At 45.7% G+C, this 18539-nt stretch overlaps 1 protein-coding gene across 2 annotated transcripts in view; it reads right to left on the reverse strand.

The window, feature by feature from the left end:
* LOC146868141 (chloride channel protein ClC-Kb-like) overlaps positions 1-18539 on the reverse strand; it is a 204960-nt gene that overhangs the window by 13392 nt on the left and 173029 nt on the right. For both annotated transcript variants that reach the window (XM_085609015.1, XM_085609014.1), the window contains 3 exons: positions 10906-11039; positions 7509-7606; positions 4978-5061 (listed from right to left, as the gene is read on the reverse strand). In XM_085609015.1, coding sequence (XP_085465141.1) covers positions 4978-5061; positions 7509-7606; positions 10906-11039 — 316 coding nt within the window. The remainder of the gene's footprint in view (positions 1-4977; positions 5062-7508; positions 7607-10905; positions 11040-18539) is intronic.

Here is an 18539-nt window from a genome sequence, read left to right on the forward strand (position 1 = left end):
ACCACAACTCATGTGGTTTACTGTTTGGAATGCCCATGTGGCCTTCGCTACGTGGGCAGTACCATACATCCAGTAAAAATGAGAGTTCTAGAACACCAACAAGCAATTGCAAATAATGATGCACGCCACTTTCTAAGTCACCATAGGAGCAATAGGGCATACCTACAGTTCTTCTGTGTAGACTGTATCCTTAATTAAATCAGGGGAGGAGACAGGAACAAGAGATTACGACGTCTAGAGTTGAGGTATATCATCGAGCTCCAGACGAAGTTTCTGAGTTGCCTGAATGGAGGGGAGGAGCTGGTAACACATTTGTGAAGCAAATGTCGAGCGTAGTACGAGTAGAGTTCTGGCAATGAAGGACTAAAGACTGGTAGAAATTATTGAATGAGATGCACATGTCATGGTGGATACTAAGTACTAAATGGCCCGCTATACCTATTTAAGCTCATTCAGGGTGAAGTGAGCAGTGGGTGTACTACATGGAATATGGATAATGCATATGCCCATCCAGGGTGGAATAACGCAAATTGAAATGTGTTTACAATGACATGTGACATGCTGTGTGTAAAAAGTGGTTTAATCAATTATTCACTAGATGGCAATCAAATTGTTTTGTAAAATAACCTAATCTGATTTGTGTTTATTTATTGCAATGAATTAGAATTGTAATTTGGTTTTAGAAAACAGAATCAATGACATGGTTAATAATGAAATAAGTTTAGACTATTTTGCACACTCCAATATGGCGCTGACCATTTGCAAATGAAATGTCCTTCTTTAGTTTTGTTAATTTCAACCTATATGTATGTTCGTTTCTATGGTGCCTGTCGACACTGACGAAGGCTGAGGCTGAAACGCATTTGTTGTTGATATTTTTGTGCACAAATACATCCGTATCTGGATTTAAAACCAACAAGAGTGCTGGTCCTCACTGTTTGAAGGGGCAGTGGAGCGTCATATATATGTATAATATATATATATCTATATATCTATATATCTATCTATATATATATATATATATATATAGATTATGATGTGCACTTGCTTCATTAAAGCAGACTTTTCCACACATACAAAGTGTCAGTGGTCTGTGCTGCTCCCTATAGCCCAATCAAGCTGCAGTATGACCAAACAACAGGGGTCATTGTCTCACCCACCACCAGGCCGAAATAGCTCAGCTCTTTGTAACATTGACACCTCTAAAATATTTATACACCCTCCCGCCGGCAGGCAGACATGCAAACAATACGCTGCAGTCATTCCTTTCTTAACCATCTCTTTGTTGATTTCTATAGCTTCTCAAACATGCGCATTCAGAAACAGTAATTCCCCAAAATAGGCAGTATCTTGGCCACATTGATTATTCCTACTGAGGACAGCACTATATCATGTAAATATTGACTCCAGCTCAATAAATCGCAAAGAGTAATGTAGTGCGCTCCCTGCAGACTATTATGAGGGGCTCCTGAGCCTACCATATCTCACAGATATTCATTAATTTTGGTCTATGTGGGAACTGTTTGTAGGGTTAGGGCCCCTCATCCCTCTGGAGATGCTGGGGCCTGCGTTGCACCCCTGCTGAATCCCCTTCCCAAAAGGGTACATTTTGTTAGAATTAAGTGAGGCACTGAAAGCTAGAGCCAGGCTCGAGCCGGGTGCTTGGCCGTGCTCAACTCGACGTCCTCTTAGACACTCAAGCCCAAAACGAGCTGAGCTTTCATGTGGGTTCTGCCTGCCACCCTTTACCTAACCTAATATGACACGAATTAAAGAAAAAGCATTATCCTTTGATGTAAATCAGGGTAGCGGAAGAGATATCAATCTAGTGGCTGAATGGGCACAATATGACACCACAAAAAATGGGATTTATCCCATCTTTACCAAATTGTGTGATCCCAAGCAAATATTTTATTTTACCATGCCTTCTTTGTCGTCAATATTACATTTATTAGCGCTTTGAAGTATCTGAGTTCAAGGGGTGCTATGCAAACACCTCTCTTGTGTCTGAACTAAATAGACAATAATGTAGTTCCATGTAAGAATCTAGGTCACATATAGGGTACAAATGACAACTAACTTGCCTCCTAATTTACTAATGGCATTTTCACCATGGTGGGGCCAGGGGAAAGGGGGTGTGAGTATATTTAAGATCATGTTCTAAAACTGACACTTTGATTAATAAATGCCTTTTAATACAATGATAAAATCTGATTTACTAAACTGAAATACCTCTGTATATTTAAAAACTAAAAAAATACGCTTTTTTTAAATTTTCCAACCGTCTTTATATGGTGTATGTTGCAGAATTTATGTGCCCCAAGTTTAAGGGCTCGGCTGGTGCACGAATTTGTAGAGCCCAACCAGCCCCTTGGCTCGGCTCTGGCTCGGCTCCCCCTTTTAACTTGTTGGCTCGCCCAACTCCAAATTTTATCTAAACGTTTTCTTAAAAAGAAAAAACACAGTAAACACAGAATAAAATATGCATTTGCACGGGAGCTATGGAACTATAGAAATGGCTCTTTTTCATACCCAGTGATAAGGATGGGAGTAAGAAGTGGAGTCTACAGTAGGTAGACATGACTTTTAGAGCCATGATTACATTCTGTTCCTGCTGCTGCTTTCAAGACCCCTACGTTAGGGGCAGCCAGAGCAGTGCCAGGGACAACAAATACCAAGACTAGGGTAGCAGCCGCTACTGTTAATTAATGTCCATGTCCGCATCTTTGAGCAGTTCACCCTAAATACCATAGTCGTTCCAAAGCTCGATGATGCTGCCAGCGAACTCCGCCTCTTTTCATGACTCTGATTTAATTATGCGATTGATAAGTTTACCTTGGTGTGGAAAGTTCTTCAGCCACTTCTTTTTCTTCTCTTCTATAATACAGCCTTAAATCCTGCCTCCAAGGGCTACATTAACCGCTCCCTGAGTTGTATGCTTAAGCTTCAGAAAGGACAAGGGCAAATAACAGTCGTTATGGGCTTTGGTGAAGGGGCATCGCTGGTATCAGGGCATTTGGCTGGGTAGGATACACTACTCAAATTAAGATCGGGAGGTGCAGAACATAAAAAATTTAATATTAGGATATTTTCTGATATGGTTGCCAGTTTTATGTCCTTCAACTGCAGTCAGAGCTAATACGAGCTACCATTTAATACTGGGTGGAGCTATGATGTTGCACAAATAGCAATGTGGGAATGTTGTGCTTACATCTGTAACTGTTCTAAGGTTTTAGTCATACAAGTGAATAACTACCTTCTACTTTGCATCAAAGGTATGATGTGTTTGGAAAAAATGTGAAGACTAGAATTATTATGTGATGCCATTGGACAGTTCTTCACTTAGCGGCATTGAAACCGACCTGCAGAGTGACTGATAGGCTGCTCCATATTGTCCTTGAAAGGGGGGGTGAAACGTAGTCTGGTGGTCCCTAACACACAAATAGGGTTCATTCTGAGGCACTGTCTGCGATGTGCACCGATCACAACCATGTTTGCCTACAGCGTTCAAGATCCCTTCACCATTTCCCTTACCCATCAAAAATTCAGATTTGCCACTAATTATAGGAAGGAAATTTCCCCTTTCTATAACTGTGATTAGTTTATATCAAGTTTTGACCAGTGTTATGTCAAAACTCAAGAGGAAAGGATAGGCCTCCTAAAAACTCATTTTAATGAAGGAGGCATACGTACCCGGAGACAAGCAGTACTCGCATGCTTCAACCCAAGGGACCCACAACTAAACGGGAAGCTTGTTAAGTTCCTGCTTCTAGTTTCATCCAAGCAAAGTACCAGCGGTACTGCAACCTTCGTATAGACCCAGAGGCTTCGGGCAAAAGGAACTATGGACATTCTGCACTTTCAAATTACTCATGCATGTCTTGACATATACATTTTTTCAACAGATGTATTTTTGTAATGGTTTTAATTAATCAAAAACAATAAAACTTTTACTTACTTACTTACAGTGTTATGTCCCGTGTGCTTAAAAGACGCCATTCATATTTTCATGATATTTATTTTCAGAGAACCACAAAAAACACTTGTAGATGTATCCTTAATATTTATCCAGTTTTGAGCAAGGCTTCAATGCTACTACCTGAACTGGTTTATTTGTGTCACTGTCACATACGTTTCCTAAATATGCCTTCGAAGGATCTCTCAAGCTCCTAGTATTTTTTAATTCAATCCAGTTTTAGGAACATGTTAATAGCCAAAGTGCTTAAACAAGCACAACTATTCCTGAAACTTCCTTGTTTGGAAGCATGGCGCAAGATGCCTTTAAACTCCAATCCAGTGGTATTCTAAGCTTTAGAAAGAATGTTAAATAACACAATCTGAATGATTCTTTCTGAGAGACCATCAAACCTCCACACATAGAAGAACGCGAATGACGACTCACCATATAAAATGATGTGTATATAAGGCCTATTGTTGTCAAATGTAACTACTTCAAGATTCTCCATTTGCACAGAAAGGTTCCTCTGTAGAATTATGATAATAGCTTATCCATTTTGATTATTATACTGGCCTTGTGTGCTTTAAAATGTACAGGTGATTTGGAGGAGTCCACAAGCTCCCACTTCTCCTATGAAGAGGCATTTAATTAATAGGCAATTCTGACCAACTTTACGGACCAATGGGGTACACATGATACCAACAATTAGTCCCAAGTACTACCCAGACTGCTCAGTTAACCATGATTTGCAATGGCGACACATTCTTTTGGTCCCTGAAGTATTTCTTCCAACTCTGACAGTGTCCTACTGAAACAGCCAGGGACAATATGCATTGACAGATCTTTTCGGGGTACCAGTACTAGAATGTGCAACGGGATCTTCAAGTCCGGAATAAGAAGTCATGGTACAGCAGTAGGAAGTTTGCGTTGCTCTTGCTACATAATAAAAAACACCATGCATGCACCCCCACCCTATCCAGTAAATTGCGTGGACATCTACAACAAGCTTCCACAGCTACCTGATGCAATGACGTCCAGGGAGACAGCTGCAGAGTGACCGGCTCAATGGTGCAATCATCACAGAGGTTCCCTTCCAACAGAGTCTACCAGAGACAAAATGGAAGCGTCAGCGGTGTAGCATTCTACAAACCTAGAAAATTGATTGTTATGATACGCAAATTTCAGTGATGAACCAAATGCATTAACAACAGCGCTGTACCTATCACATGAATGACAGTTTCAGCGTTGCACCTAACATGTGAATGACAGGCTTAGCATTGCACTGAATGCACGAATGACAGGTATTAGCATTGCTTCTAATTCATGCATGACAGGGTTAGCGTTGTAGCTAATGCATGAATGACAGGTTCAGTGTTGCACCAAATGCATGAATGACAGGTTCAGCGCTGCACCTAATGCGTGAATGACAGGCTTAGCATTGCACTGAATGCATGAATGACAGGTTCAGCATTGCTTCTAATTCATGCTTGATAGGTTTAGCGTTGCAAGAAATGCATGAATGACAGGTTCAGCGTTGCACCTAATGCGTGAATGACAGGCTTAGCATTGCACTGAATGCATGAATGACAGGTTCAACGTTGCTTCTAATTCATGCATGACAGGTTTAGCGTTGCAGCTAATGCATGAATGACAGGTTTAGTGTTGCACCAAATGCATGAATGACAGGTTCAGCATTGCACTGAATGCATGAATGACAGGTTCAGCATGGCTTCTAATTCATGCTTGATAGGTTTAGCGTTGCAAGAAATGCATGAATGACAGGTTCAGCGTTGCACCTAATGCGTGAATGACAGGCTTAGCATTGCACTGAATGCATGAATGACAGGTTCAACGTTGCACCTAATGCATGAATGACAGGTTGAGTGTTGCACCTAATGCATGAATGACAGGTTCAGCGTTGCAAATGATGCATGAATGACAGGTTCACCATTACGCCTAATGCATGAATGAGAGGATCAGCATTGACCAAAATACATGAATGACAGGTTCAGCATTGCAACTAATGCATGAATGACAGGTTCAGCGTTGCACGTAATGCATGAATGACAGGTTCAGCGTTGCACCTAATGCATGAATGACAGCTTCAGCATTGACCAAAATGTATGAATAACAGGTTCAGCATTGCACCTAATGCATGAATGACAGGTTGAGGTTTGACCAAATGCATGAATGAAAGTTGAATCAGATGCATGAATGACATTGGTAGCATTGCACCTAATGCATGAATGACAGGTTCAGTGTTGTCCAAAATGCATGAATGACAGGTTCAGCTTTACACCTTATGCATGAATGACAGGTTCAGCATTGCACCAAATGCATGAATGACAGGTTCAGCATTGCACCAAATGCATGAATGACAGGTTCAGCGTTGCACCTAATGAATGAATGACAGTTTCTGCAATGTGCCTAGTGAATGAATAGCTGGTTCAACGTTGCACCGCATGCATGAATGACAGTTTCTGAATTGTGGCCAATGCATGAATGACAGGTTCAGCGTTGCACCTAATGCATGAATAACAGTTTCAGTGCTGCAACTAAAGCATGAATGGAATTTGTGTAGCACCAACCATGATCAAGTGCTGATGATGCACCTTTATTCAACTCTAAATAAGAGCTGAGGTTGTCTGACTTGTTTTGGAGATCGGCTATTTCGGCTGCATTCTGAATTTGGAAAGGTGCATGTCTAAGGTGGATGCATCACTGAGCATAAGTTGCCCTAGATTTCATTCTAGTCTTCTGATCCAATTTAATTGAAGAAAGCATCAGGGCGCCCGCTCCTGTGTGAATCCTGAAACCTTGCTGGCTTTTGCCACTGCATCTTCTAGCCCAGTGACGGCTCCTCTGTAATGGTTGCCCCAGTGGTCAGTCAGTCACAGAAAAATAAAATGATATTAAAACAATAATATTATATAATTTTTTTGTGACTTGCTCTGGCTGATGGTGCATGTGTGCAGGACCAGGCCATGACAGGCAGGAGTGCTGGGCACTTAGAAGTGCTCATGTATGTTTGGCAGTCCATCTTAGGCTGGTCCAACAGACATGCGCACTTCTATTTCTCCAACCCAGCTGTGTTCACAGCCAGAAAACCTGCAAGCTCCCAGGCAGTGTCTGAGCAGCAGACCAGGCCACTTAGACCAAGCACAAGAGCAGCATCTGGATTGGGTTGGGAGCCTGTGCCTTCCCTGAGACTGCTGGGAGTGAAGCACCGAGGCGGTACGTTTTTATAAAATATAATTTTTACCCTTAATTCCCTGCCCTGTCCTCCACCCTCCCTCCCGCACACCCCACTTTCGTTGTGCGGCAGCCGCCACTGCTCTAGCCCCTTGCCATCTGAACACCTGTCTTCTCTTGGGGGCATTACTATCCATTCTTCCTTCCATAATCTACCTATATAATAATCTTTACCTACCCTCTAGAATGAAGGTATCTTCCATATACAGAAAATGCAAGGATTCTCCACCTACAAGGGCTCCATTTGCCCCTCCCCCCAGCCCACACAAAAGAACCTTCTACATGTACCTGAACCTACCTTAGTTCCGTCCTCCGGGAGGTGCCGTTGGGCTTCATGAGTATGCAGAAAGTGGACCAGCTCTGACCTTGTCACTGTCCCCACTAAGATACGTGACTCTGAATGAGAAGAAACAGGTACATTAAAGGTGGTGTAAAAAAGAAAAGAGGGGAAATCAAAGATTGTGACAGGAATGTTCTGAGGAGTTGGTGGTGAAGTGCCAGTCTTTTCCTATGTACTAACCAGTGATTGAAGAATTCCTCACCCTTAATCCTAGCAAATTCACTTTGGAAAACCCACCTCCATTTACAGTATGTCCTATCACAACTTACTGCAAAACTTCCCAGAGTCTCTCATTCAAGGTGGGCCTAGCTTTCACCCCTCTCTAAGAGCCTGGTGCTTACTTTCAGAAACACTCTTCTCAAGCGTGGAGATGGCCTCCCCTCTCCCAGTACTGGAATTGGTTTCCTCTCCTGTTGGGAGCACAGATAGAATGTTAAAGAATGTCTGGGCATGAGTGGTTTCAGTCCCTAAGCGCTTGTGGCAGCCATTTCTTTTGTCATCTGTTCCTCCCAGAGGACTCATCCCTGAGAAATAGTTTTTGGAGACACCCCTTCAGCCTTCTTGCTCTCTGAGGCAGCTTCAGTGATCCCCAGGAAGCCCGTCATTGGCACCTATTCTGGGATGTGTAATGAAGTCTTGGGTTGGTGCTACCAAGCTAGGTAGCTTTAAAAGCTTGCACTTAGGCAGAACAATTTTTTCAAGGCTGTTTTCCGACTTCGAGTATCAAAAGTCTACTTTCATCAATAAGTTAGTTTTACTATCTAGTGAAAAAAGACTTTGCATTATTTCTCTCCCATGTTCCCAGGTTGTGTTGGGGAATTGGCAATGGTCTACGGCGGCCAAAAGTGGATTGTGTCCCATTTCGCACAAAGATATCAGAAGAGTAATTCAAAATGGTGGTTGATATTTTTGCCATCTTAACTTTCATGAAATTGGCTAATGAGGACCCAGTGGGGTGTCTTGTAAATAGAATGATAATTGGATGTTGGAAAATAAAGAAAGTTATCCCAGATAGGAGGAATGGCACATCAGTGTTTGACTTTGAAAGCATAGTTAGCAGCTTGAAATTTATTTGCCCACCTATTTCTGAACACATGTTATTTGTTTGCAGATGTGTCATGGCATTTGTTGACGTCAGTGATCAGATAGAATGGTGGTGATTTTAAAGTATTCCAACTGAGGAGCTGGTACGCAGATGATTGCAGGACAGGTTGTAAGATCCATAAGTATCAGTAATCTGGTTTATCAGGAATAGATTCCTACGGATTACATGGAATTGGGGTTGCACGGCAGATCCTGGATGTTAATGCGTGAAGGTGGTTTCGCCTGACAATCAATCAATTCAGAGATGCCATGAAGATTGCACTGCAAAAGCATGGTTCAGGATCGAGACAGGCCGGTACACATTCGATCAGGACTGCAGAACTTCAGAGGTGGTGGTAATGCTCAATTAAGTGATGCTCAAGTTGGGCAGATAGAGATCCAATTCTTCGAACACTATGTTCTTGTATAAAAGCAATCTGGAGCAGTAACAGAGTGCAGCAGAGCATAGAATGGAGATCCGCGGACAAGTACTTTTTTGCAGTTTAGGGCTTTTTACCCAAGGGTTGTCTATGAGTGAAACATGAACATGAGATGTTATGCCTATAGTTTGTTAAACAGCATAAATCAATCAACAAGATCTTTCTCTCATTGCTATAAGAGAACGTTGTGTGAGTAATTTACTCATATGGTGTTCATAATCTATGATCATCTGAATCCTTTGACTTCATTTACTTCTTTATACTTATAAACAAATTCTTCAAGAACTACTAAAAACTATGATGAGACATCTCCTTGAATGATTTGTACAATATAATCAGACAGAGCACCCAGGCTGTGTGCACACAAAGTGAGGGCAACGTACATTTTATCTAGTGATGAAATACGTATGTGCAATTTGAGGGATTCCCTTGGTTTCAATGTCTATGGTCTGCAAAAATAGAGATCTAGGTGCCTATGGTGGACACACATTTATCGCTGGTGCAGAGGCCTTTGGTTTGCAAGAAATACAAAAAAGTAATGCCAGTCGCGAATGGATGGCTGTGGTTGTACAAATATAGAAATTAAGTGAAGAAGGAAAGGGTCATGAGATGCCTCCAGTTTGATACCAGGTGAACAGAGGCAAAATGAGAGCATCCTTGGGATGACTATGGTTGATGGGCATAAATGCTTGGATTATGGAGGTATGGACTGGGAATGAGATGCGAAGAGGTTGCGTTATGGATACCCAGAAACAGCGCGTAGCTAAAAAAGTCAACTGCCAGCACAGTACCATTGGAGCAGAGCTGCTGCAGGTCTGTTCCTTCATGTGCTTTTTAGGGGGTGCTTGTTGGCAAGCATACATTTTAGTTGGTAGAATCGCTAACGCAAAAAGAGAAAACCCCAGATCCTGAAACTTTGAGGGGGAGGACATTCCCCTGTGTATAATCCATAATTCATAACTTGTGGCCTCTGCCTCAAATTTATATCCCTGTTGGCACTCCCTGTGCAAAGGAATAATAGTGAACATGAACTTTTTTGCCATAGTCTTGAACATTTCATAATGTTTGTACTTTTGAGTTAGCATCCCAGTTTCGCTAGGCTGAATCTACTGTATCCTACCACACGTGAGAAGAATTCACTCTAACTCTGCAAGTGACGAGACAAGCTTTCCCACATCCAGCATAAGGTGAGATTAGCTCTATTGTTGTACACACACAGGTAGGTAAACTCACTACTAACCTGCACATAGGAGCATTAACGCCCCTGTATCCTGCACCACGAAGGAAGAAATCCTGTACACCCAGAGATGTTTTAAGGCATGGGCAAAGTGGGCAATTGCCCAGGGCCCCCATCTTCCAAGGGGGCCCTGGGAAAGTGAACTTGTTCTTTTTTTTACTTCTGTCTATTTCTTTATCTCAACCTTTAGCATTTAATTTACTATTGTTTGGCATGATGGGACCTGAATCAGCAGAAAATAGGGAATACAATTCAAAGTTGTTCCAACCAGCAGCCCTCTAAATAGTGCTAGGCCTGGGTTCTACAATTTCCTTACGATGACACTGTGTACACCCTTGGTTAGCATGATGACATCTCCTGGGTCTGGCAGACTGTGCCTGTGTCCTCCACTTAGAGTGACGATCACATGTGCCATGTGGGATAGGTTCACACAGAGTAAATGTATCTATGTCCTGCACAGAGCTAAAGCAACTCCCAGGTCCCCTCAGCACAGAATTCACCCAATCTTGCCCTGCACATCGCCCGATGAAGCCCTGGAACATCTATTGAGAGGAGTGAGCGTGCCTGCATCCTGCACTTAGAGGTATAAACTGACCTGCATCCTCCACCACAGGAAACTCCAGGTCTTCAGATGAGGTGAATATCTTAAGGGCTTCTTCAAATGTTGCGTTCTTGACAAGAAAGGTTACATCTTTGCTCATAAACTGCTCCGTGGTGACACTGTAAGAGCTACAGATGAAAATCAAATTCGGTGTCAGGAGAAGGAATACTTTAAACACACTTATTCCAACCCAGCTCCTATCTCCCCTACACTCATAGTTTAGAACCCAGACACACGGCTTCTAACGCTCTCACCAACATTCCTCGCACATTCATTCACCCACAGTTTCCTCACAAGGGGATGCAGCCGGTGATGTTTTCCTCAGGCCCTGCACTTTTCAGGGTCTCAGGCTATAGTGCCATAATGTACTTCTAGTAATATACCATAACAGTAGGGCTCTGTCTGCTTTTGTGATGAGACACTATGAGGCAACTAATACCACCACTAGGTGGCGCCAGATGCCTGAGCTCCAGCCACATTGTTCCACTTTATATTGTTTTACTTTGAAAGAGGTGGTCATGCTGCTGGAGAATCAGATAGGGGCCACACTTGAACCTTGCAAATGGACACCACAGAAGCTTTTGAAGGGTGCAAACCTCAGGGAAGACGTGTCGGAGTTAGTTACCAGACATGTTAGTACGTTGCTTGCACCCGTGTTTAAATTTGGTACACCTTAGCTGGCTTTGGCAAGTGTGAGTTTGTTTGTTTATGATAAGTTGTGCCAGTAAGTTTGTACTCGCATCAAGGTATTAGCATGCACCTATGCTCATGTATTCAATGTACAAAGCAGATTAGAATCTAATATTTGGGGTACACATGCAGTAATGCTAAGAGAGTTAGAAAAAGCTATTCAGCCAATATAGTGCCGATTAACGTGTATAAATTATGGGGCAGATTTATCACGAATTCATGCAATACAGCAAGCCACCTTGCTGCGCTGCATGAAAGCGCATGAATGTGCCATAGTTTACATTACACGGCGCAGTCCTGCTCCTTTCCGTGAGCTCAGGCACTCTTGCCTTCAATGGTGCCTGCGTTGCATGCAGGATTGTTCTTGTGCAGGAAGGGACGCCTTCTTGCACAAAAATAATCCCCTGAGACATTCTGCAGCACATATAGAAAGAGGAAATAACTAAGAGAAATAATGATATTTCTCCTTGTTATGCATAGCATTTTGACACATTCCCAAGTCTACCACTAATGGTAAATCTGGGAATGTGTCAGAATCCAGGGGTGGATGCGTGGGACCACCCAAGCCCCCCACCCCCATGGAACACCTTGGCAGTGTTGTATTACTCTAGATCAGTGGTCTTCAAACTGGGGGCGGACCCCCCTAGGGGGGCCCCAAGTGATCTGAGGGGGGAGGAAGCGGGTGCCAGGCTCTGCCTAAAATCAGCATTGAGCTGATAACAGTGCTTTGTTTTAAGCTGCCAAAAATGCGCAGCACAAAAAGCTGGCCCTTCACTAACATGTTTTGTCATGTATACTCTAGCTGGGAGAAGGTGTCAAAAGGGAAGGGACTCCAAATATTCTCCAAACACCTCACCCCCACTTCTGATAGTCACACTGTGGATACTTGTACATGTTAGTGAGGCCTGCCCGGCCAGAATAGTATGTTTGGCCATCATGTATTTGATTGCATTTTTAAAACGATAACAGAACATATCTGCAATGTTTAAATATGTATTGACATATTTAAACATTGGCAATTAAATGAAATAATTTTAAAAAATTGAGGGGGGGCCTTGATCATTCTTTTCCCCCACTGGGAGGGCGCAACATTAAAAAGTTTGAAGACCACTGCTCTAGATTTATCAAGCCGCTTAGGGCCACGCACGGTGGCCTTGCATAGCTAGATAAATCTCACATAGTAGTTCAGTCGCCCGTGCGCCCCCCTGTGTGGCGCAAGGGCGACACAACTCAATAATAGATCTGCCCCTACATGTATTGCCTTGACATATGCCCAAGGGGTAGGAGTCCCCAGTAGTTAAAACCAGGGCCGGACTGGGAACCAAAACCGGCCCTGGCCAAGTGCTCGGCCGCTCCCCTCACTCCCCCGCGGGGGTTTGGGGGTGCCGCCGAGCTCTTTGCCTGGGCCGGTTTTCAGACGATTTTGTTACAGGGCCGATTTTGCAGCTATGCTGCAAAAACGGCCCTGTAACAAAATCGGCCCCCAGGGGCCCAAAACCGGCCCCCACCCGTACGGCGCACCAGGGATTGCCCAGTGTCCGCTATGGCCAGTCCGGCCCTGGTTAAAACGGCATATGATATGCTTGTTGTCCGATTATAGGAATGTAATGTCTTTATTGCCGACTCTTCTACAGTCTCATACAACGTATAATTTAAAAAAACATAGTTGTTACTCAGTGTAATATTGAAGGAATTATGCAGCACTTGATGCGAAGACAAGGGCCCCCATTAGCTGGCAGGTGAGTGAATTTTTCTTTTTTTTCTTTTATTTATTTCTTTTTTTTAACCCCACTCCTCCACGTCTCACCACTACTGTCCAGTAGCAGCCACTACTGAGTACTTGGCTGAATATGAGGTGTAATCTCCTGCCGGTTGTGCTGCTATGAACGGCAGGACGGATATGCGATTTTTACTAATTCACGGCGAGGTAAAGGGAAAACACATCATGAGTGACTCCTCAGTTTGTTATGTGATTTCAAAAAACGCACTCATTAAACTCAAATGAAGTCAAGCCAATTAGCAAGGCTTAAAGTTATTCAAGTGGACTTTTATACCAAATGGAGAACTTGGAAAATTTAGGGGAAATGAAACACAGCTGCGCCCAATTTCTATAACCAGATATAAGAAGGCTAAAGGCAACACGACTGCTTGGATACACAAAATAGAAAACAAAATAACCTACGGAACTAGGGATAAATTTACGCTGCTCATGAAAATTCAATTACACATTATTACCTCCGTGGTGGATCCATATTAAATAAGCATTTTCCTTTGATTTGTATCCTCTCTTGTACTTCTGTATTAATATTTACACGGGATGTGGCATAGATTAAAATCATGTTTATGAACTGCATTTGCAGTATCAATGTTTTAGTTTCTGTAAATACAGCAGCGAGACATGGATCATTGAAAGATGTGACTTCAGTTGGCCTCCTTTGCCACATTTGAAGTATGTGCAGCTGAATGGGAGGCACTAGTAGTTGGTACCTAAGGAGGGGAGGATCCCATGCAATATGCCCATGTATCTCCTGAATGTCAATAAAATACCAGTGGCGGCCGGTGCAGGTAAGTGTGGTGAGTTGGGGAAGGGCGGGCGGAGTGACAGACGATGGCATAGGCAAAATAAAATAAATAAATACAACCATTTACCTTGCGCTCGCCGCATCGCCGACTCAGCATTGCGGTAAGCGTAAGGTAAGTGTTTTTGTTTTATTTTATTTGCCCTATTCCGACATCTATCACTTCCCCTGCCCCGCCTCACCGCCCTACCACGCTTACCTGCACCGGCCGCGTCTGTTACTGAAGTAAGTGTGGCACATTATATGATTCTTACCCCTTCATAGTCATCCCAGACCCTCCTCTTCAATATCCTTCCCCGCCAACTGTCCCAACAGGTAATGCGGGCTCTGTCCGAAAGTCGCAGGACTGATAGTTGTGTTATGTTACTTTCACCCCCTGTTTATATAATTTGATTGAAGGAAATAACCTACTACCTGCCAATGCAGCAGACAGTCACAGGTCTGGGATCCATTTAATCCGGATTTAAAAGACCTATAATTGTTACAGTTAGCGCTCTAGCCTCCGGCTAGAGCGCGAGTGATGATACGCAAGTTGCGCTCACGTCGGCGGACGTGAGCTCGTCAATATATAATAAAGGGGCGGGCGAACAGAGGTCAGTTGGCGCCCGACGGCAGTATCGGTGTGTGTGTATGCTTATTGCGTGCCGCGCGTGCTAGGCCCCAGACAGGTGCATGCAGGCGCTACAGGCCCTCACCCTCCACTAAGGAGAGGAGAACACAACACTGTCGACGAGGTGGGCCCCTGCATCCATTTCAGGGATCGGAGCAGACCTGTTAACCCGCGCCACCGGCCTCTGAGCAGCAGACACACCCCTCGAGCCTGGGAAGGCATCGCCTGGCAGTGCAGCACACCGAACCCGCCTATAAAGAGCCACCAACAAATCAAGTGAGTGGAGGACTACTGTAGTCACAGCAAGCACGTGGGTGGTTTTTCGACGCCATAATGAGCGACACTGAACAGGCCGGCCCTGCAAGGGCGCTACCCTATCACCCCGCGTCAGGGGTCTTGCCTCCATTCAGCGAAGCCGCTGACCCCACGACAGCTGCCCCGCGATGGCAGACCTGGCTGGGCAGGCTGGAGAACTATTTCATTGGGTCAAGGGAGACGGATGGAGCGGTGAAACGATCCCTCCTCTTACACGACACGGGGGAAGAAGTGTACCTCCTGTTTAAACACCTGCCTAACACGGGGAACCCAGATGACTACCCGGCAGCAGTGGCGGCTCTGAATGCGCACTTCGACCCCCAAGTCAACCCAGACTATGAACACTTTAAACTGCGCCAAGCGAAGCAGCGTGAAGGGAAATCGGTGGATGCTTTCCACACGAGGCTGAGAGCCCTCGCGGACACGCACCTCGTAGGGGACAGGGCCAAAGAAGAGATCCAGGCGCAACTGATACTAGGAATCAGGAGTAAGATGCTTCGAGGGCTGATACTTCGCCAACCTAACATCACGATGAACGAGATCCTGGTCCTAGCCAGTACACATGATTTGTCAGCGGCGCGAGCGGAAGAGATGGACCAAGCCTTAGTCAAAGGTGCGGACAAAGGCGTAGAAGTGAAGAAAGAAAAGACGGACGCGGTGCGAGCGAAAAAAAGGCCACAGAAGCCCCGGGACCGGCGGCCCCCGGCTCAAGCCCGGCAGTGTGGATACTGCGGTTATGACGACCACCCACTCAAAGCATGCCCGGCTAGCGGGAAAACGTGCACCAACTGCGGCATCGACAACCATTTTGCGTTGGTCTGCCGGAGGAAGGTGCAGAGAAGCGGATTCAAGCGGGACAGGCCGCTGAGGAAACTGGTGAGACAGCTATCACACACGTCGCTGTCATCACAGCCAAAACCCAGGAGGGGGCAGACCAAGGGCTAGCAAGACTCAAGCACAGAGTCCGACGATGAATACGAAACATACCTCGTGTTGTTCACCTAGGCCCTCAAGAGTACCAGACGACCGCAGCCACGGTGCGACATACTCATAGCCAGATCGGAAGTGAATGCCGTGATCGACACAGGCGCGTCCGTAACAGTGATGGGTGTACAGCAGTATAACCGCCTCAGACCAAGGCCTGAGCTCCGACGATCCAAGGCCAAGATATACGCCTACGGAAGTGACACGCCGCTTCCGCTAAAAGGCAAGATGACGGTAGCGGTGCAGTCGGGACAATCAGAAATTGTCATTGACATTCACGTAATCAACCAAGAAGTGGACACACTGCTCAGCGGGCACGCCGCAGAGGATCTAGGGCTCATCATGTTCCTCCGGATGGTCCAGGACAGGCAAGTTGAAGACCTATTAGACACATTCCAAAGCCTATTCTCAGGACTAGGGAAGATCAAGAGGCCACCGATACGCCTCCACATCGACCCCGCGGTACAACCGACAGCCCTCAGGCACAGGCGAATTCCATTCCACTTACGCCCGCTGGTAGAGGAGGAGCTCCAAAGGCTGAAGGAACAAAGAGTAATTGAGAAGGTCACAGGACCCACACTGTGGGTATCACCAATGTTGATAGCTGAGAAACCACGACAACCTGGGAAGATCCGGTTTGCGCCTCCCAAACAAAGCCATCAAACGGGAGAGGCATATCACTCCGACTATGGATGACATCGTGTCGGATCTAAACGGTGCCCGATGGTTCTCGAAACTAGATCTAAACGCGGGCTACCACCAGCTCACCTTAGCGAAAGAGAGCCGGTACATTACTACATTCAGAACGCACCTAGGACTGAGACGGTACAAACGCCTAAACTTTGAGATCTCGTCGGCCGCCGAAATTTTCCAAAACACCATTAAAGACATTCTGATCGGCCTGCCTGGCGTCCTAAACGTGAGCGATGATATCCTCATATACTCCAAGACAGTGGAGGAGCACTACAGACATGTCCGAGCCACCCTAGCACGTCTACAGGAGCACGGTGTCACCCTACACCGGGAAAAGTGCCAACTGTTTCAACAAACGATCGAATTCTTCGGCTACCTGTTTACTAAAGAAGGCATCCAAGTGGATCCCCGGAAGTCACACGCCATCAAGGTGGCTGCAGCCCCTGCGTCAGTGGCAGAAGTCCGCAGCTTCTTGGTATGGCCACTTATTGTGGGAGGTTCATCCCGAATCTGGCCACCCTGGCCGAACCTCTCAGGCACCTCACCAAGACAGACGTAATGTGGCAGTGGACAAACACCGAAGAGACAGCGTTTGAGGCGATCAAGGGGGCACTACTGGACCAAACTACACTGGTCTACTTTGACCCGAGCAAAAAGACCGAAATCCTGGTGGATGCGAGTCCTGTGGGGCTAGGGGCGGTCCTGACGCAAGAGAAACGATACTCCCAAATCGAGCGTGAAGCTCTGGCGATCCGATGGAGCTGCCGTCATTTCCATTTGTACGTATGCGGACACCCATTCACAGTGGTGACAGACCATCAGCCGCTAGTACCACTATTCCGAGGGACAGCGCCGCACCCGCCACCACGGATAGAGCGATGGGCCATTGGCCTTCAACAGTATCACCTAAGCTAGGTTATCGGCCAGGTGCTAAGAACCCAGCGGACTTCCTGTCCCGACACCCAGAGAACGGCAGCAAGCCCCCGCCAATGGACAGTGATGAGGAGGCGGAAGGTCATCTCGACATGGTGGCTGCGCTGACGTGTCCCCGTGCCTTAACTTTAGAGGAGATTCAAGAGGCGGCCGACCAAGACCCAGTAATGGTCAAAGTCAAAAGCACCATCCTCGAAGGCTCATGGCAGCACTTCCTACAGACAGCAAATTCATGGTCCAACGAGAACAGAGACGACCTCCAACACATGTGGAGAGTACGCCACGAGCTGAGCATAACCAGAGGGGACTCATCCTAAGAGGCTCCAGGATTGTCGTCCCAGCTGCCCTCAGGACAAGAGCTACGCAGCTAGCACACAAAGGACACCAGGCGATGGAGAGAATGAAAGCCCGGATGAGAGAGAAAGTCTGGTTCCCGAGCATGGACGAGTATGTAGACGACACCGTTCGCAGCTGCCAATCATGCCAGTTAAACGGCGGAGCCCAACCACCAGCTCCCATCATAACCGAAGAGCATGGACGAAGCCCGTGGGAGAAAATCAGTGTGGACTTCGGGAGCCTGCCCGACGGGCGAGTCACGTTAGTAATCATCGACAGCTACTCGAAGTACCCGATAGCGGAGGCGTTGCCGTCCACTGCCTTTGTGCACGTGGGACCAGCCCTGGAAAAGGTGTTTGGGATGTTCGGATGCCCCGAGGAGCTGCGGAGTGACAATGGGCCTCCATTTCAAGGACACAAGTTTGAAGAGCTCTTAAAATCACGTGGCATCCACCATCGGCGCATCACCCCGCAGTGGCCCCAGGCCA

This window comes from Triturus cristatus, chromosome 1_2 (genome assembly GCF_964204655.1).
Source record: "Triturus cristatus chromosome 1_2, aTriCri1.1, whole genome shotgun sequence".
Classification (NCBI taxonomy): Eukaryota; Metazoa; Chordata; class Amphibia; order Caudata; family Salamandridae; genus Triturus; species Triturus cristatus.